At 35.4% G+C, this 23,661-nt stretch overlaps 1 protein-coding gene across 8 annotated transcripts in view; it reads left to right on the top strand.

The window, feature by feature from the left end:
* Positions 1-23,661, top strand: part of ATAD2B (ATPase family AAA domain containing 2B) — a 207,189-nt gene that overhangs the window by 95,589 nt on the left and 87,939 nt on the right. For all 8 annotated transcript variants that reach the window (XM_037812951.1, XM_037812948.1, XM_037812949.1 and 5 more), the window contains 3 exons: positions 391-481; positions 5,673-5,984; positions 8,486-8,621. In XM_037812951.1, coding sequence (XP_037668879.1) covers positions 391-481; positions 5,673-5,984; positions 8,486-8,621 — 539 coding nt within the window. The remainder of the gene's footprint in view (positions 1-390; positions 482-5,672; positions 5,985-8,485; positions 8,622-23,661) is intronic.

Raw genomic sequence — 23,661 nt, 5'->3', positions numbered from 1 at the left:
CTCTAACTACTTGTTAAATCGTACTTTGAAAGTTATCACTGTTACATATAAATATGTTAAATTTCACAATGAAAAAATGTATTAAAAAAATGGTGTGATGAAAAAGTGAAGTTTAGTTTTAAGTTCTAGTCCTGGATCAGTCATTAAGTCGTCACGTGCCACTACTCAAGTTCCTTCATCCCTCAGAACCTTAAAGGTCTTAGTTTTTTAAATAGAGACCAGATCTGTACTACATGTCTCATATGGTTATTGTGGAATCAGACTTGATGTGGATGCCAAGGTATTTCTCTTAAAATAATTTTCTGTTTTTGGGATCTAGTTAGTCAAAATTTTGTTCTAGCTAATACATTTGAGGGGTTGGTGATTCTTTATCTGTATTTTTCTTCTTAGGCAAGAAAACACATTTTACAGATCCATACCAGGGACTGGAATCCCAAATTGTCAGATGCTTTCTTAGGCGAATTGGCTGAAAAATGTGTTGGTGAGTGCTATTATTTGAATTCTTTGATTGTCATTGTTTATTCTGCTCAGCCTCCCTTTTTCCTTATATTTGGAATTTGGATGAGTATAATTATGTCTTTGTGCAATAGATGGTTCTGCCTGTATCTTACAGTAGTATTTTAAATATTTTGTTTAAGGTTTGAATACTTCTAAATTAGAATTTTAGCTGCTGTTTGCTGTTTGAGTAGTAATATACCTTTAATTGAGTGGTTGGTATCCATGATATGACATGCAAAATATTAATGTGTTCTACAGTGGCTCATTTTGGGATTTGTCTCCTTTTGGAAATTTTACTAAAACCAATAAACTAAAACTTGAGAGAGAAAGGTTCATGTCAAGAGCAGGAAAGCAGGTTTTTACTTTGCAGATTTTACAGTGGGCTCATCATCATGCCTGTGGTCTAAAAGGAGTTGGGTGGGAGAGTTCTTCAAAGAAAATAATTTAACAGCATCTACTATTTTCCCAAAATAAAAAACTTTCCAATTTAGTGTTAAATTAGTCAGAGTGGAAGATTGCTCCACAGGGCAAATGAATACTGCTATTGTAAAAGGACGTGGTGAGGACATCTCATGTACATAGATGACTGTACACGGAAGATGGAATTCAGGAATTTGGCTTTAATTAGGTCTGAAATAAAAATAGATACAGTATTAAGTGGGTGAATATACACACAGGCATTTTTCCTTCATTCTTTTTCCCTCTCTTACCTGTTTCTTCTCATTTTCTCAAAAATATAAATTATTTCCATAACTTTAAGCACTAAGAAATCCCCAAAATAAGTCCACTAACAATCAACAGGCTACTTGGGAAAACTTTAAAGTTACCAAAACTAAAAAGAACAACTTAGTTAAAAAAATCATCATAATCCACCATCGGATAATTAAAACTTAAATAGAACATCAATCCATTCAGTTAGCTACATCCGAATTATCCTCTTCATCCACAGGGACCTTCATCTCCGAAGCAGCATCCCTCAGCTTTTGAACCACAAAGACCTCGACGTCTTCTGGTGAGGAGAAAACGTAAATCTCTCCAGAACTACTACAAGTTTAAGCTTTGCCTGGTATAAGAGAGCATGCGCCAAACCCATTTCATGTAAATTTAGCTTGACCTTTGCAAAGCCTTGTGCTGCTTTATGGGAGAGGGTGGTATTTGGTATAAACTCCAATCTTTTCCCTTTTTGAAATTTGACCCCTTTTATTTCCTGCTTACTTTTATGATATTGTGTTAGAGTTCAGATCAGAAGGGAAATCCTTATAGATTTTCTGTGAATTTGTCACAGAACAATTCTTAACTGAAAAAAGCAGAAGTCCTAGAATAATTTTGGAAATTCCCTAAAAGATAGGAAATTTAAAATTACTTTCTTTTACTCTTTCTACCATCCAAAATATTATACACTCTAATTTAATTCTTCATACTAAATATTAGAATCATAGTCTCCTTTTGCATTTCTTACTTTTCCAAGTGATTTATTTAACCTTTTAGTCAATATCAAGTCTTTAAATTCTCAAGACATAATTTCTTACAGGACTGTAAAAACTTTCCTTTTCTCTTCTCTTCCTTTTCTTTTTTCTTTTATTTTCTTTCTTTCTTTCAAAATCTGCATATATACTGTTTTCTTTCTGGAGAGTGATAAAAAAATCGATTATAATTAAAAGACTTCTGGTTTGGGTTGTAACATTTATTAAGAAACCAGTTCACATTAAAAAATCAAATGCAGGTCTTTAAACAGGAATGAAATAGTAATAAATTTTAAATCCGTTTTAAATTATTCAGTTTTTGTACCCCAAACATATTTTAAACATGTGTGGGTTCAGTTCAGTGAAATTTATGCTGGTCACAATTGTGCAGTCTTGATGCATAACTGCCAAGATAAATAACCTCTTGTCAGAGGTCATGTATTTGGTAACTTTTACCTTGAAAAAAATTCCCAAGAACTTAGAGGTGTTGCATGGACAGTCGGTGTAAATTTTAAGTGGTGAAAAATGTCTTCAGCAACGTAACATTGGTATCGAGAACGTTCGCAAAAATAGTAGATGCTTAAGGTTAATAGGGAGCATAAACCTACTCATAAATTCTCTATTCCATTTTCACTGAGAGGACTAAAACAATGAAAGCATAGCTGTAACGAGGCTTCTATCTTGTGGGTCCTTCCTCGCTATGTTACATGTTTTACTTAAAAAAATAACTTCATTAAATTTTGTTGTGATCTTTTTTCTAGACTAACCTCTCTAAATAGCTGTATTTTTAGTCTCTGCAAAATTTCCATCCAAATAGCAGTATTTGAGGATGTTCTTTTTTGGTATCTAGATATTTGTGTTCAGCTTAGTAGTAGAATTGTAATGGTAGAATTAGTATGATTACAGAGTTTTTATTAAAGGGATGCTTGTAATTTCTTTGTCAACTTTTAACTCTTAAAAGACTATAATAAATTATCAGTATTACTACAATAATCATATAATTTATTGTCCAAACCAATAGTGAAAAGGTGTGTTATTATGACAGAACAAGAGGCATAAACCAGGACATGTGGTCACCCTAAATATAACCCATAGTAACCATGGTTATTACATACTTTTAATTCTGTTTTAGAGTCCAGTAAGGAAGCATATTATCAGTAGTTAACAATTTTTTTTATGTATCAGAATCACTTTTTAAGCATTCTGAAAATAAACATTTATGATATCAAACCCCTAGGAGTCTGATTCACTAATTTTGTAGTGAGGCTTAGGTGTCAATATATTTTATTTATTTGGTTTTTTTTCAGATGGGTGTTAAAGGTTGATATAAACCAGTGATTTTCCCTCACAAGCAAATATGAAGAAACATTTCCTATCTTTTATCATCTACTGGTTATGATAACCCACATGAACGTTTACTTCTTTAAACGGGATCTTTTATTGTTGATAAACTTTTTTATTATCTGGAACAAATTAGGAAAAAATGAGGAATACATTGTTATGTATGTAATTAATATTATATGCCGAACATAAATATTGTGGGTAGCATTATTACATAAAATGCCTTTGAGTGGCTAATTTTTTTTCTGTTTTGTTTTAAATGTTCTTGAGCACTTTTTTAAAACTTGGACTTTTTCACTTAAAATAGGGTCATATAGTATGTTCACCAGCTGTGTATATACTTTAATAGAAGAAAAAAATGTGATTGTTTATATTGTTTCAAGATGATAGTTTGTTCTTTACTTCCTCTGACGTGGAGGACAGAATTCATATGCTTTAATCACATCCATAGATCACTTTAACTTGAACTGGTGTTCTGCAGTCATTTTGTTGAACTATTGTAATGGATATATGTGCCACAGGAAAAGATTTTTTTTTCAGATTTATTCATAGAGAAATAGAAAATGAAATGAGACTAATAGTAAATCTGGTTATTCTAAAGAATTATTTTAGGAAATAGATTGCGCTAATGGGACAGTGTTAATGCTTAATTTCTTAGTTTTCTGCATTAAATGCTCTGAGGTCATATTAAGTTTTCTGCTAACTCTGAGACTTTTTTAAAGAATGCAGTTTTCTATATATTTTTTTCACAGTTCTCACTGCTATTTATTACTCACAGTGAATAGGTTGGTTTAATAATAAAAGAATTTAGTTTTCTTAGAAAAATACTAAAAGTTCAATGGATTCATCCACATTGTTTTTTGTAGTATGTGATAACCTAGCAGTTTTACCTCCCCAAACTGTAATTTTATAGTCTCTTCTCTTTTCATTCATCCATTCACTCATTCTTTCACTCACTTAACAAATATTCATTGGATATCTTTTGTGTGCCAGGCACTTTTCTAGGTATTTTAGATACCGTAGTGAACAAAAAAAAGATCCCTACCCTTACAGAGCTTACATTCTAATAAGGGGAGCCAGACAGTAAACAGAATAGGTAAATGAATAAACGTAATAGGTAAACGTTATAGTATGTTAGAAGGTAAGTGCTTTGGGAAAAGAAAAAGAGTAGGGTAGGGAGGATTTTTCTGTTATTTGTAGGATTTGATTATTAACAGGATCATTTATTTGCCTTACTAATAATCCAGATAGAGTTTATTATAGATTTTGTGAATGACTTGCATTTTGGTTTATATGGTAGATGTCCCTTAATATTGCTTTTCTGCCAGTTAATTCTGGGCCTTTGTCTCTGCTCATAGTTTTTCTCCCTAATCGCCATTTTTTATTTATTTAAATACTCTGTAAGGTCACTGTGAGGTGTAAAAAGGTAAATAAACTTTATACCTTTCCTTACTGAGCTTAGGGGCCAATGTTCTGAAACTAGTCCAAGTAGTCCCTTGCCAGCATAAATGGTGACAAAATGCAAGCATTATTGCTGATATAAAAAGCGTATAGCTATATGAGGTTTTCTTTCTTTTTGTGGTAAAGACCTAACAGTTCATGTTTTTATATGTATTTGTTACTCAGATAAATGAAATGACTAAAAGCCTAGCGGACTTGATCTATTGTTTAACTGTATAATCAGTTAAATGTGGATAATGGATGTTTGTATCACATGTTGACATAGCTCTTAGAACTAGATTATTAGCCATTTAAAACTAATATATATATAAAGGAAATAAGTGTAGAAAATGAGAATATTTTTAACTTTCTTAATACCTTTAATGCCTTTGTAATAGTTACAGGTGAATTACAATTTTAAATTATAATTTTGGGAGAGTGGATATTAATTTTTTAGTAGGTTGAACTCAGAGTTGGTAGTAGAGCAGTTCAGTGTTTGAAGTTTCTTCTTATGTACTACTTTGTATTACTCCTTTATATGTGTTTGGAAGTTGCTAATATTGGAAAAATAATTTCATTTCTTTATAAGCATTATGTTATGAGATCTAAACTAATGTTGCTAATATCGTTGAAGAATTGAGATAGAACTTAAAACCTGGACAAATATATGACCTGTGTTAATATTGTTAGTTCATATTTTTGTTGATGTAAAGTGTTCGAAACATTTTCAGTCTTACTGAGCATTTAACCCTTTATTCAGTAATTTTATTAGGTGATTTTCAGTATCAGTTTTCATTTGCTGATAAAATTGTACATAATTTTTGATTTAGTACTGATTATTACTTGAAAAGCTAGGGATATGCATTTTTGCAAAACATGATCAGTGCTTGGAAGAATGAACTTTGTTATCCTTTTCGTTTTGTGCATTAGGCTACTGTGGAGCTGATATCAAGGCCTTGTGCACTGAAGCTGCCCTGATTGCCCTGCGCAGGCGTTATCCCCAGATCTATGCTAGCAGTCATAAATTGCAGCTGGACGTTTCTTCAATAGTGCTCAGTGCACAAGATTTTTATCATGCAATGCAGAATATTGTGCCTGCTTCCCAACGTGCTGTGATGTCTTCAGGACATGCCCTATCCCCCATTATAAGGCCACTACTGGAAAGAAGCTTCAATAATATCCTGGCAGTCTTACAAAAAGTGTTTCCTCATGCTGAAATTAGCCAGAGTGACAAGAAAGAAGGTACTATAAATTACTTTCTTATATTCTTATAATGTCAAAAGTACAGGATTAAGTAAATAAATTCTGAGTCTCTTGTAGGGTTATTTTTATGTGCTCTTTTATATGTGCCATGAACACTGTATATATTCACTCACCACTATGTATTCCAGGCCTAGCCTGCTGCCTGGTACATGGTAGGTGCCCAGTGAATGTTTGTAGAATGAATGGATGTTTGCTTTCTCTTGGGACATTCTGACCATCTTGATGTAGGAGTGTTACTCTGTAGCAAAATTAACTATGATAATAACGGCTTGCTTTTATTTTATTGTTATCCTTATAATAATCCTGTGGAGTAGGTACTCTTATTATCCATATTATATAGAGGAAGTGATTAGGAGACTTAGGAAGGTAATTTGGCTTATGTAAGGTCATTCATTTAATAAGTTCTGGAGCCTGCATTCAATCCCAGGGCTTCAAAGTCCATGCTCTTGCCTACATTACTGTAACCCTTCTCTGGATTCCTCTCATCAAATATATGTTGTTATAATTTACATAGAGATTGGAGCAAGACAGGCCATCGGTAAAGAGAGGGTAAAGAGCGATGTAACTGGAGGGCTATAGAGATCCATAAAAGGGCGAATATATCCTAATGGAGGGATTCAGGAAATTTTAATGATGAAAAATAGAGGGTTAGTAGGGCATTCTACGTAGATGAAACATTTTGAAGAAAGCCACAGAGTAGGAAAGGTTGAGGCACATGTAGGGTTTTCTGGTCTGATTGGGGTATAAGCTACCGGCAAGAGTAAATCAAGACCTGTTTGTAAAGAGTCTTGAATGCTAGCCTCAAGTTTGTGCTTGGGACCTGAGTGAAACACCGAAAGCTGCCTTTAAAAAATCACTCCTTTAGAGAAAAAAAACCTGTGGGGTAATATACTAATCAAATTAAGACCCATGAAATTTGAAGGGAAAGTAATGTGCTTTAATTATCTTAATTTCCCCACAGTCTAGCACTTTGTTTGGAATGTAGTCTGCACCAAATGGAATATTGTTCAATGAAATACACTACAGTGATTGTTTAATCACTGTATAAAAGTTCATTGTGATCATAAAATTAATTTTTTCCAGAACCTTTAATTTTTTTTAGGAGTAGATGTACATGACTACTTGATTTCTTAAATTTACCAAATAGGGAGGGGAAAAATGTTTTATTGAGTATCTAGGAGCCTCACAATACCATGAATTGTACATTTCTTATCTCTGATTTTCAAAACTGGGAATATTCATCTTTTCCCCAGATTTCCCAATCTTTTTAAAATGCATATCTTCTTTAGAAAATCATAAAATTCTTACCTTCCCTTCTGAGAGATTATGATATGATAGCACCTGTATCTACATTTGAGAATTACCGTTTTATGATTTTTTGGTCTTGTTTTCTTATAACTAGTTTCCCCATAAGTATAAAGTATTCTGTAATTCTAATTTTTCTTCAGTTAATGGTACACACCAGTGGAGAAAAGAGGCCAAATTTTATTTTAATTTTTGCTAATTTTGAAAGTTATTTAGATGTATTGTTCTGGTTTGTTTTGGTTTTAATGTTTTTCTTAGGCAAATATACTTTCTTTGTTTATAAAATTATCATTCAAAAGGTACTCAGTTATTTTCCAGGTTAGTTTAAAAAATAATAGTTCTCTTAAATATTTAGCTTTTAAAAGCCAGTGAGATCTGTGTCTACTGGCACAATTTAGTATCTCACTTTAGAAAGCATATCTTTATTATTATTATTATTAATATTTTTATTATTTTGGAAAGGTTGGATTTCTTTCTATCTTAATTCTTCTCTATACACGTTTTTAGTATAGCTTTTTATTTGAATAAATTGGAACTTTTGATATGTATATATGAGGTATAGCTATTAATGCTCAAGATGTAACCCAGTTAATTTTTAACTCTTGGTAAGGATTTTTAGTTCCAGTGAGTCCGCTGCATAGCAACTTAAGACCCATATACAGGCTATTGCTACTTGAATGATCGCATTTTTAAGATTAACTTTGTTCTGACTGAATTTTTGATTCCATCTTAACTGGATTAGGTTTTACTTTAAAAGCATGTGTTTTGGGTGTTTTTGCTTTTGTAAGAAATGGCCTAGTCTCAACTACCCTATAACTAAATCAGGTATCTTATATGAAATGGACTTGTGTTTGATCAGAATTATAGTGATTTTAGTAAAGTAAGTGGGTGAAAATTTAATGAGAGTGCCACTTCTTCTCCGGACTTGTTACAGTAAATGAAATCTCTCAAATTACATCCCATAATACTTAAGTAAATAGTCTGTAGATGTGAAATTTCATTCATGAGGTATTCAAAATATTGTAGTTTATCTGCTTGCCTGTTAAATCTTTATAACTTCATAGATAGTTTGTTAATTTCACTTGATTTTTTTAACCCAATTTTCCTTAATCTTCGTGGGGCACTAATATTAAAGGATTTATAAGCCTCATAACCCTCCTGATTTTTTTAAACAGATACAGAAACTCTAATTTTAGATGATAGTGAAGATGAGAATTCTCTATCAATTTTTGAGACCAGTTGTCACTCAGGATCACCAAAGAAACAGTCATCAGCTGCTGCTGTACATAAACCCTACCTTCATTTTACAATGTGAGTATTTTATGTTGAATTTCCTTTAATTTAGAGTTTTATTTGCTACTTTACAGTTTGAATTATAGTATATTTTTACTTACTGTAACCTTGAGGACTTTGTTTTTCTGTTGTTTGGAAGCAACTCTGGAAAACTTACTGTGTATGTTTTTTAGTGTAGTGGTAATAATGAGTTTGTGGTCAACTACTTAAAAATCTTTCCCCCAAATCAGGGGAATCTTATTTGCTGCAGTTTCTCAGTTTCTATTTTTTTTAATGTGATTGCCTGATTTTTTTTTTTTTTTTTTTTTTTTTTTTTTTTTTTGGTTAAGGGGTGGGTGGGACAGGGAAGAATTACCCTTAGAAAGTCCCCAATTGTATTGCTTTTTATTTGAAATAAAATTAAAAGTAATTAAATATTTACCATGATCTAAAAATCCTTTAAGATGTGGTAAGTTTCAGATGACAATTCAGGGCTCTAAGTGCTATAGAAATTTTTGAATTAGAAATTGCTTAGTAATTAAACAACTTTTTGATTCTGCAAAACCTCATTAGTTTACATTTTCCTAAGTTGGGTTTTATGGTTATTCTGTTCATATTTACCTTTTTACTATATATGTTAACAGCTTTTGCTCTGCACTTCAACGGCTAAACAATTGTAGTGTGAAGGTAATTCTAAATTAATAGGCCAAATTAGTTTTCAAATGCTAACAGCCTCATCACATGTATTTCCATAAGCACAGTAGTTAAAGGACCATAAAGCTCCTGTTAGGTGGGTCTAATAGTACTCCTCTATTAGCAGAGCCTGGATTGTGCATACTTTTAAGTCATTTTTCCTTAGAGATATTTTGAACAAATTTAAATATTCAACTTGAATCAAAGTTTCCAACTTGAATCATAGTTTCCCCCATGTAGGTTTTTTTTTTTTTTAATAGACATGTATTGAATGTTACACCAGTATTTTTTTTTTCCTATCTGTCACTTTTACTGTTATCTTTTTTTAAATAATTCAATTTTATTGAGATGTATTCACATACCATGCAGTCATACAAAACGTACAATCAGTTGTTCACAATACCACCATATAGTTGTGCGTCCATCCCCAAAATTAATTTTTGAACATTTTTATTATCACACACACAAAAGTAATAAGAATAAAAATTAAAGTGAAAAAGAACAATTAAAGTAAAAAAGAACACCGGGTTTTTTTGTTGTTTTTTTTTTGCCCCCGTTTTTCTACTCATCCATTCATACACTGGACAAAGGGGAGTGTGATCCACATGGCTTTCCTAATCACCTTGTCACCTCTCATAAGCTACATTTTTATGTAATTGTCTTCCAGGTTCAAGGGTTCTGGGTTGTAGTTTGATAGTTTTGGTATTTACTGCTAGCTATTCCAATTCATTAGAACCTAAAAATGATTATCTATATTGTGTGTAAGAGTGCCAACCAGAGTGACCTCTCGGCTCCTTTTGGAATTTCTCAGTCACTGAAACTTACTTCCTTTCCTTTCACATCCCCCATTTGGTCAAGAAGATGTCCTCCATCCCACGATTCTGGGTCCAGATTCTTCCCCAGGAGTCATATTCCACGTTTCCGGGGGATTTATACCCCTGGGAGTCAGATCCCACGTAAGGGGGAGGGCAGTGAGTTTCACTTGCCAAGTTGGCTTAGCTAGAGAGAGAGGGCCACATCTGAGCAACAAAGAGGCATTCAGGAGGAGACACTTAGGCACAGTTATAAGCAGGCCTAGCCTCTCCTTTGCAGTAACAGTCTTCCCAAGGGCAAGTCCCATGATTGAGGGCTCAGCTCATCAAACCACCAGTCCCCAGTGTCTGCGAGCGCATCAGCAACCATCGAGGTGGGGAAGCCCAACACCCCTGCATTCTCCCCCAGCAATGTTCACATTAGTGGTAGCATATAATATTTCTCTTTTTGTGCCTGGCTTATTACGCTCAGCATTATGTCTTCAAGGTTCATCCAAGCTGTCATATGTTTCATGACATCGTTCCTTCTTAGTGCTGCATAGTATTCCATTGTGTGTATATACCACATTTTATTTATCCACTCATCTGTTGAAGGACATTTGAATTGTTTCCATCTCTTGGCAATTGTGAATAATGCTGCTGTGAACATTGGCGTGCAGATATCTGTTTGCATCACTGCTTTCAGATCTTCCGGGTATAGATGGAGAAGTGCAATTGCTGGCTCGAAGGGTAACTCGGTATCTAGTTTTCTAAGGAACTGCCAGACTGTCTTCCAGAGTGGCTGAACCATTATACAGTCCCACCAACAATGAATCAGAGTTCCAATTTTTCCACATCCTCTACAGCATTTGTAGTTTCCTGTTTGTTTAATGGCAGCCATTCTAATTGGTACGAGATGGTGTCTCGTTGTAGTCTTAATTTGCATCTCTCTAATAGCTAGTGAAGCTGAACATTTTTTCATGTGTTTTTTGGCCATTTGTATTTCCCCTTCAGAGAACTGTCTCTTCATATCTTTTGCCCATTTTATAATTGGGCTGTCTGTACTATTGTCATTGAGTTGTAGGATTTCTTTATATATGCAAGATATCAGTCTTTTGTCAGATACATGGTTTCCAAAAATTTTTTCCCGTTGAGTTGGCTGCCTCTTTGCCTTCTTGATGAATTCCTTTGAGGTACAAAAACATATATATAGCCTAAATCTTCCCATTCCACCCCCTCCCTAGCCTTCCATTAGTGGGATTAATCACATTTAGAATGATGTAATGCTCTTTCCCACCATCCATTACTAGAAATTTCCCTTCACCTCAAACAGCAACCCTACACTCATTTCTTAGCTCCCCATTGCCCCTTCCCCCATTTCTCTTAACCCAAACTCTACTTTTTCATCTCTATGGTTATATTCTCTGATAATTTCTTTGTGTTTACTGTGGGACTTAAAATTAACCTCTTAAATCCCTATCAATCTTGTTTTTCTTTGATACCACCTTCACTTCAATAGGACACATAAACTATGTTCCTGTACTCCTCCATTCCCCCACCTTTATATAGTTGTCTAAAATTATATATTTTACATTGAGTTCAAAACCACTGATTCGTCATTAGAGTTTGTGTACTTTATATCATGTAGGAAGTAAATAGTGCAGTTACAGTTCAAAAATTATTGACTTCTGTTTGTATTCCATTGTGGTTGGAGAAGGTGCTTTGAGTATATTCAATTTTTTTTTTTTTTTTTAATGAGGCTTGTTTTATGTCCCAGCTTATGGTCCCTTCTGGAGAAAGATCCGTGATCACTAGAGAAAAATGAGTGTCCTGGTGATTTGGGAAGTAAGGTACTATATATGTCTATTAAAATTCTCTCTATCTCTTTCTTCTTTCTTTGTTTCTTTGTTGGTAGGGCTCCCTTTAGAATCTGAATTAGGGCAGGTCTTTTATTGGCAAAGTCTCTCAGCATTTGTTTGTCTGTGAAAAATTTAAGCTCTCCCTCGAATTTGAAGGAGAGTTTTGCTAGATAAAGTATTCTTGGTTGGAAATTTTTGTCTCTCCGAATTTTAAATATGTCCTGCCACTGCCTTCTTGACTCCATGGTGGCCGATGAGTAGTCACAACTTAGTCTTACATTGTTTCCTTTGTATGTGGTGAATTGCTTTTCTCTTGCTGCTTTCAGAACTTGCTCCTTCTCTTCAGTATTTGATAGCCTGATCAGAATATGTCTCAGGGTGGGTTTATTTGGATTTATTCTATTTGGAGTTCACTGAGCATTTATGCTTTGTGTATTTATATTGTGTAGAAGGTTGGGGAAGTTTTCCCCAACAATTTCTTTGAATACTCTTTCTAAACCTTTACCCTTCTCTTCCCCTTCTGGGACACCAATGAGTCTTAAGTTTGTATGTTTTATTTTATCTGTCGTATCCCCGAGATCCATTTTGATTTTTTCGATTTTTTTCTCCATTCTTTCTATTGTTCTTTCATTTTCTGTTCTGTGGACTTCTAGGACACTGAGATGTTGTTCAGCTTCCTTTAGTCTTGTGAATATCCAGAGTCTTTTTAATTTGGCCAACAGTTTCTTTTATTTCCATAAGATCTTCTATTTTTTTATTTACTCTTGCAGTTTCTTCTTTATGCTCTTCTAGGGTCTTCTTTATGTCACTTATATCCTGGGCTGTGGTCTTCTTGATGTCTGATAATTCGATTTGTGTGTTTGGAGTTGGAGTCTCCATATCGTCTGGTTTTATCATATGTATTGAGATTTTCTGTTGTTTTTAGCCTCTTGGCATTTACTTTGCTTGATAGGGTTCTTTCAAGTTGTAAAAAAAAAAGTACCTGTCTAATTCTTCAGAAACACAGTTTGGTGGCATACACTTTCTCTAACTAACCAGCAGATGGCATCTGTGAGTCACCTATACCCCTCGAGTCAGTTCTCCACCTTGTCCCCACGGTGTGTGAGGAAATGATTCTTGTGGGGTTCAGTTGGAGAATTGTTTGGGTGTATTGCTGGAGCCATCCGCCCTGAATGTGGGGCGTGTCTACGGGTGGCCAGGGAGGAAGGACAGCTTTAGTATTCAAATCCCCCAGGTTCCTGGAGATTCAAGGCCGCCACAAGAGTCTAATCCTTCATTTCATTTCAGCCCCAGACCCTCTGTCTCGCTGTTCTACAAACCACCCAACTTGGCATAGTGTCACTTGGTTCTCTGAGTGGGTTCTTCCACCCAGCCGCGATCCTCCAAGACCTCTGCCGAGGGAATGCCGTGCTACGTCACCAGTGCGCGCCGTCCCTCAAGGGAAGCCCTGGGCCACCGGGCCGTGCTGGGGCGCTTTCAGCCTAATGCAAAAATGGTCGAACGGGGTGTCTCAACAACCCCCTCCTCGCACAGTTCCTCCTTCCCAGCTCCGGGACAACTGGCAGGGCTCTGGGCTGTGGGCACGGCCCCGGATAGGAGTTTATCCAGCCCTCCCGGGAGCCAGCTGCTAGCTGCGGGATTTCTTTCTGCTTCCGGCTCTCCCCTCCGTTCCCCCGGCCCCAAGGGTATCTGCAGCGGGCTATCTTCCAGGCCAGACACTGAGAGGCCAGCCCAGCCCCCTCTTGCTGTGTTTTACTGTGTGGTTCCCACTATCGCAGCTTCAGCCGCTCCTGGGTTTTTCCTCCTTTTTTTTCTTTTTTTTTAAAAGAGCCCGTCAGTCTTCAAATGCCAAACCCTGGCTTTCCCAAACCGCCATGCGGCTGCAGGTCTTCCAGCCAGCTTACTCGTTTCAGAATGCAGACTCCCAGTTTCACCAAGTATACGGCCCCTGGGAACTAGCAAACCTTGTCCAGATGGCGTATCGCCGTAACCGGTATTCTGGGTCTCTTTCTAGTTTTTTATCTAGTGTTTTTCATGGAGGCATTTTTTTGCCCTGTCTCACCCAGCTGCCATCTTCTGGGTTGTCACTATTTCTTCTTTAACCCACTGATTGTTTACGAGTGTGTTGTTTAACCTGCAGGTATTTGTGAATTTTCTAAGTCTCTGATGGTTATTGACTTCTAATTGTATTCCATTGTGGTCAGAGAATGTGCTTTGAATAATTTCAATTTTTTTAAATTTGTTGAGGCTTGTTTTATGACCCAGCATATGGTCTATTCTGGAGAAAGTTCCGTGAGCACTAGAGAAGAATATATATCCTGGTGATTTGGGATGTAATGTTCTATATATGTCTGTTAAATCAAATTCATTTATCAGATTGTTTAGGTTTTCAGTTTCGTTATTGGTCTTCTGTCTGGTTGATCTATCTATAGGAGAGAGTGATGTGTTAAAGTCTCCCACAATTATTGTGGAAACATCCATTGCTTCTTTTAGTTTTGCCAGTGTTTGTCTCATGTATTTTGTGGCACCATGATTGGGTGCATAAACATTTATGATTATTATTTCTTCCTGTTGAATTGCCCCTTTTATTAGTATGTAGTGGCCTTCTTTGTCTCTCATAACATCTTTGCATTTAAAGTGTATTATATCTGAGATTAATATTGCTACTCCTGCTTTCTTTTGGCTGTAGCTTGCATGAAATATTTTTTCCCAGCCTTTCACTTTCAATTTCTTTGTGTCCCTAAGATGAGTCTCTTGTATGCAACATATTGATTGTTCATGTTTTTTGATCCATTCTGCCAATCTATATCTTTTAATTGGGAAGTTTAATCCATTTATGTTCAGTGTTATTACTGTGAAGGCATTTCTTGAATCAGCCATCCTATCCCTTGGTTTATGTTTGTCAGATGTATTTTTTTCCTCTCTCTCTTATTGTCCTTTATTGAACCAATATTGAATCTCTTTAGTACTGAACCTTTCTCCATATCTCTCTTTCGTTTCTTTTGTTTCTCTGTCGGTAGGGCTCCCTTTAGTATCTGAAGTAGGGCAGGTCTTTTATTAGCAAAATCTCTCAGCATTTGTTTGTGAAAAATTTAAGCTCTACCTCAGATTTGAAGGAGAGTTTTGCTGGATAAAGAATTCTTGGTTGGCAATTTTTCTCTCAGAATTTTAAATATGTTGTGCCACTGCCTTCTCGCCTCCATGGCTGCTGAGTAGTCACTGCTTAGTCTTATGTTGTTTCCTTTGTATGTGGTGAATTGCTTTTCTCTTGCTCCTTTCAGAACTTGCTCCTTCTCTTCAGTATTTGACGGTCTGATCAGAATGTGTCTTGGAGTGGGTTTATTTGGATTTATTCTATTTGGAGTTCACTGGGCTTTTATGCTTTATGTATTTATGTTGTGTAGAAGGTTTGGGAAGTTTTCCCCAATTTCTTTGAATACTCTTTCTAGCCCTTTACTCTTTTCTTCCCCTTCTGGGACACCAGTGACTCATATTTGGACATTTTATTTTATCTGTCATATCCCTGAGGTTTATTTTGATTTTTCCCCATTCTTTCGTTCTTTCATGTTCAGTTTTGTTGTCCTCCAGGTCATTGATTCATTGTTCAGCTTCCTCTAGTCTTGTACTATGAGTATCCAGAATCTTTTTAATTTGGTCGGCAGTTTCTTTTATTTCCATAAGATCACCTATTTTTTAATTTACTCTTGCAATTTCTTCTTTATGCTCTTCTAGGGTCTTCTTCATGTTCTTCATATCCTGTGCCATGCTCTTGTTGTTTGTCTTTAGTTCTTTGATTAATTGCTCCAAGTACTGTGTCTCCTCTGATCTTTTGGTTTGGGTGTTTGGGTTTGGGTTATCCATATCGTCTGTTTTTTTCATATGCTTTAAAATTTTCTGTTGTTTTTGGCCTCTTGGCATTTGCTAATCTTGATAGGGTTCTTTTAGGATATGCAGGCTTATTTGAACAGTTATCTCTAATTTGTCAGAGCTACAGCTTGGTGGCATACACTTTAAGCAGCAGGTGGCGTCCGCGAGCCACCTATTCCCCTCAAGCCAGTTCTCCCCAACTTTGTCTTTGTGGTGTGTGGGGGTCCGATTCTTGTGGGGGTCCAATTGGTGCACCAAGTTTGGGTGTGTTGTTGGTGCTGTCCGCCCTGAATGTGTGGCATGTGTCTGAGCGGTCAGGGAGGGAGGGCGGCTTTAATAAACCTCCCAGGTGTTCCTGGAGATTTAAGGCTGTTGCAAGAGTCTAAACCTTCAGTTCAGTTTTGGCACAGATTGTCTTTCCTGCTGACTCATAAGTCCTTGGTATTGGCGTATTGTCCCTGGGATGTCCGAGTGGGTCCCTCTTCCAATCCGTGCCCTCCTACGGCTTCTGCTGAGGGAAAGCTGCGCCCCCCCTGTAGGTTTTGGTGAAATTATGTAAAGTTACATTTGATTATTTGCGTGCATTGATAACCCTTTCTTGTTTTTCATTTTTCTTATGTGAGGCTATTTTACTTTCATCTAGTCTTTTTTTCTTGATTTGCTTTTTAACAGAAAACTCTTCTATTTGAAACTCTTTTCTTCTTCTCTATATCCTTTCTTATGTGCTTTCAGGGAAGTTTTCTTAGACTGTTGCAGCATTTTACCTTTCTGTTTCATTGATGGTTAAGGGATAGCCAAATGAACATTTTTTTTCTGGCTTTCACTTTGCTAGCCTGTGTGGGTGTGTGTGCATGTGCTCGTGTGTGCACATATATGCATGTGTTTTTTGACAATTATTGTTATTTGGATTTAAATTACACAAAACCAGGACTCAGAAACTATCAAATGGCATTTTTTTCCTGCTTTATAAGATAATACTGTTGTCAATAACAGAATACAGAAATAGATTTTGATATTAGAAAACTTCATGTCCTAATTTGATTTTGACTTTTTAAAATGATATTCTCTGCCATTGATTTAATGTGTGTCTCTGGTATGACTCATTTTGTTTGATTTAGCTTTTCTTAAAGGAATTGGTTTAATTTCAGCATCCTTTACATAAGCTTTGCTAGTTCATTGATTTAAAACTTTGATTTAATAATAAGACAGCTATATCCTAGAATAATCTTTTTTTGTTTTTAGATGTTTTGGTAATATTCATTTAGCTTTTTTATTAACCTATCCATTCATCCAATTTTTACATGTTTACTCTTTGCCAGGCACTATACTAGGTGCTGAAGAGGCCATAAGCATGAATTAGATGTAACATAGTTCTCACCGTAGAGAAGTTCATGCTATTGGAGGTGACAAACATTGTGGTATGGCTAAACTGACATGAAAGTAAAATTAAGAGGCTTCCATTGGGGAGTCTGGGAAGGCTTCCCAGAAGAAATAGTCACATTTGCTGTCTTTTTGAATATTGAATGTTGGGAGTTAGCATTTGAGTGCTTATTACAGACTAGACATTCTACGTATGTAAAGCTCAGTGCTTTATATATATAATATGTAAGCCTCACGACAATCATTTTATAGATAATTGTTAACTGAAGTAAAAAGAAGCTAATTGCCCATAATCATGCCCCTAGAAGGAGGCAGAACCAGGCCTGATACAGTTTGTTTCCTGCAATCATATTTTCTCTGTTATATTATGTGGCTTTCAGATTGATTTCTGAGTTTAACAGGTAAAGAGAAAATAGTATTACTTCTTTGGATAAGATGATTTCTCACTCTCTCCAAGAAGCACACACTTTAGAATAAAAGCCCTTAAGAAGGCTACATGTTTTTTGTTTTTGTTTTTGTTTTTTTTTCCTTTCTTATTTGTTTATTTGGTTTGGTTTTCCCTTTGAGCAACATGTTTTAGTATGCCAGATTAATGCAAAAAGGTGGTAGGCAAGTAGAAAGGATGACTTTAATGCTGGTTTCTAGTCATATTAGCCTGGGCATTGCTGGTGGGTTCTGTTTCTGGGAATGGTCTCCTAAAACAATGCTGAAAACTTTTCTTAGATTTATGATGAAATAGCAGTCAAGATATTTTGATGTCTCCATGTCCGGAAGAGTACTCGTATAATGGAAAATAAGTTTTCTTTCTTACTTTATATTACCATAATGGGTCTAGAAACAGAGCTTTCATAGGTTTTTGAAATGAAAATAGCTTTGTTTTTTTCTATTACTATTACTTTCTAATACTATTAGAAAGATATACTCTGTAGAAAATTCAAGTAATAAAGAAGAGCCTAAAGAAGAAAGTAAAAATTAAAGCCCCAACACCTGAAGGTAATCTTTGTTAGTATGTTTTGGTGACCACACTTCCATATTCTTTCTCTGCATATAAACAGACCTACACATTATCTCATATAAATTGTATCTTCCTACAAATTTTTTAAATATACTTGTTTTATTGCTAACTCTTGGGAATGTTGTTTCATGTCAGCATATGTTTAGCATCATTATTTAAAAATAGATGCATAAAGGAGAGGCTAGGCCTGCTTATAATTGTGCCTAAGTGTCTCCTCTTGAATGCCTCTTTGTTGCTCAGATGTGGCCCTCTCTCTCTAGCTAAGCCGACTTGAGAGGTGAAATCACTGCCCTCCCCCTTACGTGGGATCTGACACCCAGGGGTGTAAATCCCCCTGGCAACATGGAATATGACTCCCAGGTAGAAATCTAGACCCGGCATCGTGGGATGGAGAACATCTTCTTGACCAAAAGGGGGATGTGAAATGAAATGAAATAAGTTTCAGTGACTGAGAAATTCCAAAAGGAGCCGAGAGGTCACTCTGGTGGGCACTCTTACGCACGATATAGACAACCCTTTTTAGGTTCTAATGAATTGGAATAGCTAGCAGTAAATACCTGAAACTATCAAACTACAACGCAGAACCCATGAATCTTGAAGACGATTGTAAAGAAATGTAGCTTAAGAGGGGTGACAATGTGATTGGGAAAGCCATATGGACCACACTCCCCTTTGTCTCGTTAATGGATGGATGAGTAGAAAAACGGGGGCAAAAAACAAAAAACTAAAGGAAGAATGGGGGGGTGAAATTTGGATGTTCTATTTTTACTCTTGTTTTTTTTAATTCTTGCTTTTAGTTTTTCCGGTACAAGGAAAATGTTTAAAAAAATTGATCCGGGTGATGAATGAACAACTGTATGATGGTAATGTGATCAATGGATTATTTACTTTGGATGATTGAATGGTATGTGAATAAATCTTAATTTTAAAAAAAAAGCAAAAAAAAAAAAAATCTAGCTTACCTGGAAGGAGGTAAATGACATGGTAGCACTGTAGCCTACAGCATCCTTTGGGATTTGCTCTATAGCTGCTCATTGAATTTTGCCTTAAAGGTCTTTATCTTTCTGTATATACCTTGTATTGCATAATAGGGCGGGGACTGACTGGATCTGTAACCCATAACAATTTTTGAAATTGACTATATAACTGCTGGTTGAGCTGTACATCAAAAGTTAACACCTTTCTGTATGCATATTTTACAATAATGGAAATGACTAAAGTTGTAGAACTGTGACCCATGACATTCTTTGAAATTTGCTCTCTACTTGTGAAATCATGCTTCGAAAGTTATCACTGTTATGTGTATATGTTAAATTTCACAATGAAAGAAAAAAACCTAGCATACTGGAAAAAAAAATAGATGCATAGTATTTTATTTTATGGATGTTCCATATTTATATAACCTTATTGATAAAAATTGAAGTTTTCAAATTTCCTATTGCATAAAATGGTCCTGTGATAGATAATTTTCTAAATGTACATCTTTTCATCTTTATCTGATTGAGAACTTTGGATATAATTTGAGAACTGCGATTGTTGTGTCAAAGGTTATATACATGTCTAAAACATGATACAGGTAGTTAAATTGCTTTACAGAAAGTTTGTACCAATTTACATTTTTAACACTAATCTACGAGAGAGCCATTTTTCCTTTATTCTTGTCAACTCTGGGCTGTGTTTGTCTTTTTAAATCTTTACCACCTACGGATAGGTGAAAATAATATTTTTTTTATTTGTTTGAGTCATTCCTTTGGTCAGTCACATTCATTCACTCATTCATATATTTTGTAAGTGCCAGTCATGGGCCAAGTGACATAGGTTCTTGGACTACATCACTGAACAAAATGCACTAAGATCCCTGCCTCAGAGAACTTAGATTTGAGCACAAGGAGACACACAATAAAATAATAAACCTAAAAAATAAATAGTTAGAAGTGCTATGAAAAAATATGTGGAGGATTTAAGAGGTAGGGAAGTCCTTAGAAGTGGGGCAATATGCATAATATTCTTTTTTTTATATTCAATTTTATTGAGATATATTCACATACCATACAGTCATCCAAAGTGTACAATCAGTTGTTCATATTACCATCATATAGTTGTTCATTCATCACCCCCATCTATGTTTTTGAACATTTTCCAGGTACCTGAAAAAATGAAGTTAAGAATGGGAAAAAAGAAGAATGAAAAAAGAACACCCACATCATCCCCCCCCCTTCTGCCCTATTTTTCCTTTAGTTTTTCATCCCCGTTTTTCTACTCATCCATCCAGACACTAGATAAAGGGGAGGGTGATCCACAAGGCTTTACCGATCACATTATCACCCCTTGTAAGCTAATAGTTATACAGTCGTCTTCACAAGGCTACTGGGTTGCAGTTTGTTAGTTTCAGGTATTTGCTTTTAGCTATTCCAATGCATTAAAACCTAAAAAGGGTTATCTATTAGTGCATTAAGAGTGCCCACCAGAGTGACCTCTCGACTCCTTTTGCAATCTGTCAGCCACTGAAACTTTATTTTGTTTCATTTCGCATCCCCCTTTTGGTCAAGAAGATGTTCTCAGTCCCATGATGTCTGGTCCAGATTCATCCTTGGGAGTCATATCCTGCATTGCCAGGGAGATTTACACCCTGGGTAAATCTCCCTGGGTGTCAGATCCCACGTAGTGGGGAGGGCAGTGATGTGCATGATATTCTTATACATGCATTTTGGCATATTTAGATTTACCAAATTAATTTCAGAAAAGTTGTAAATTTTTCACTCCCACTAGTTATGAGAGCACCAATTTTCCCATCTTCTACTATAATAATGAATATTAAGGTTAATTTTAAGTTCATTAGTCTTAACAGATAAAAGATATTTCTCATTATTTTCTTAATTTTTGCATCTCTATGTTAATGTCTACCAAATCTTTCTCAGGCCTTGATTTTTCTTGAGCTTTAGACTTTGTCCAGCTGCCTGTCTTCCACAGATCTTTCAGCATATGACTGAACTCTCCCCTTTTCTTGTGAGTCTGTAAATTTGAATGGTGCCACCATCCATTCAGTTGTCCCAGCTAGAATTGGACCTCATCTTGAACTTGTTCCTTTTTCTTTCCTTTGTTTCTAGTCAATGACCAAATCCTGTTGATTTTTCTTACTATATAAGTCTCATCTCAAGTTCTTGCTACTCACTTCCTCTGTCACTACCCCTGTTTGAACTATCATTATCTCCTGCCAGAGTTTCTATAGCAGTCTCCAAACTAGTCTTTCTTCCTGTTTTGCTTTCTTTCCAAACCCTTTGTCATACTGAGCTAGCATGATCTTCCCAAAACACGTATTTGATTATGTCACTCCTCTTGCTTAACTACCTTAGTGGTTCTCCATTACCTTCAGTAAGAATTCCAGACTTTTAACATGGTTTACGAGGCTTTTTGTAGTCTGACTCTCCTTCCCTCTTCCCTACTCCAACCCCAGCAACTTTACCCCTACATTGCTCCAGTACCTTAAAAGAAGATGGCTGCATGAATTATATCATTACCCCAAAGGGTAATGAGGCTGTTTCTAATCTGTGGTCCCTTATACATCCAATTATTTCTTTCTTAGAATTTATCCCTTCTGCCCCCAAGTCTTTGGGTCTCTGCTTTGCGAACACTTTCCGGGAAAGGACGCTATGAATCTCCCAGAGTACCTGCACTGAAATCACACCACTTACTAATGGCACTGAATTATTGTAATCTGTATAGTTCCTTTTTCCATTAAATACCTCTTAATTGTGAGCTCTATGAAGACAGTGGTATTGTTGGGTGCTAGGACTGAGGCATTCAGCATAAGAGGCTTTCTACAAATGTTTGTTGAATGAATTAACATTTTCAAAATGTTTTTATATTTCTGTTGTTTTAAATTGTCAGTTTATGTCTTTTTCTCATGGAGGTTTTTTTTAAAAAACACTATGCAATAGGTTCTTCATATATTAAGAATATTAAACCCTTTTTTTCCCTTTTTATGGTAAATTTTTTTTTGTCCCATTTGGTTGTTTGCCATTTAGTTCAGATTGTAATTTTTGAGTTCAAAAGTTTTTAGATTTTGATGAATTAAAAATATATGAAATCTTTTGTTCTACTTTGCTTTTGCATTTAAAAGTCCTTCTGACTCAAATGCATATTCATTTTTTTCAGTATTTTTAATTTAATTTTATTTTTTAGTCCACCTAGTATTTTTTTTTTATGCTGTGAAATGAGGATCTGAATCCTCCATATATTTTCCTCAATTTTAGAACATTTTCGTTATTCAAAAAAAAAATTGGCATAAAAAAGAAAACCCAAAACTTCCCACACCCCTTGTCCCCTGCTATTGTTGACCCTTAGTATTGATGTGGGCCATTTGTTACTGTTGATGAAAGAATTTTAAGATATTGCTGTTAACTATAGTCCATAGATTGCAATAGGTACATTTTTTTCTGATATACCACTCCATTATTAACTCCTTGTAATAGTATTGTACGTTTGTTCTAGTTCATGTAAGAACTTTTTAATATTTGTAGTGTTAATCATAGTTATCGTCCAACACAAGATTCGCTGTGTTAAACATTCCCATGTTTTAACTCTAGCTTTCCTTTTGGTGACATACATGATTCTAAGCTTTACCTTTCAACCACATTAACACACAATTTAGCATTGTTAATTGTACTGACAATAACGTGCTACTGTCATCTCTATCCATTTCAAATTTGTTTAAGTTTAACCTAGTTAAAAATTCTGCACATATTAAGCAACTGCTTCCAGTTCTTTAGCTTCATTCTATATCCTGGTAACCTTTATTCTGTATTTTATGTCTATGAGTTTACATGTTATAATTAGTTAATGTTAGTGAGATTATACAATGTTTGTCCTTTTTATGGCTGACTTATTTCATTCAACATAATGTCCTCAAGGCTCATCCATGTTGTCATGTGCTTCAGGACTTCATTCCTTCTTACTGCTGAATAATATTTCATCATATGTATATACCACATTTTGTTTATCCATTCATCATTTGATTGAATGAAAATGATTGTCACTTTTTATCTTTTGGCAATAGGAAATGATGCTGCGAACATCAGTGTGCATGTCCGTTCGCGTCCCTGCTTTCAGATCTTCTGGGTATATCCCAGTCATTAGGCAACTCTATACTTAGCTTTCTGAGGAACTGCCAAACTGTCTTCCACAGTGGCTGTACCATTTTACACTCCCACCATCAGGGAATAAGTGTTCCTATTTCTCCACATCCTCTCCAACACTTGTAGTTCCCTATTTGTTTAATAGAGGCCATTCTGTTGGTGTGAAATGATATCTCATTGTGGAAATGTTTTGCCTGTTTTTTCATTGAGTGTGTCTTTTGGTTGTTGAGTTGAAGGAGTTCTTTTATATATTCTGGATATTAAACCTTTATCAGATATATGATCCAAATATTTTCTCCCACTGTATAGTGTCAAGTCATTTCAGGTGCAAAAGTTTTT

Source organism: Choloepus didactylus, chromosome 20, assembly GCF_015220235.1.
Source record: "Choloepus didactylus isolate mChoDid1 chromosome 20, mChoDid1.pri, whole genome shotgun sequence".
In the NCBI taxonomy this organism is placed as follows: Eukaryota; Metazoa; Chordata; class Mammalia; order Pilosa; family Megalonychidae; genus Choloepus; species Choloepus didactylus.
This window is presented reverse-complemented; position numbering and strand designations above follow the sequence as displayed.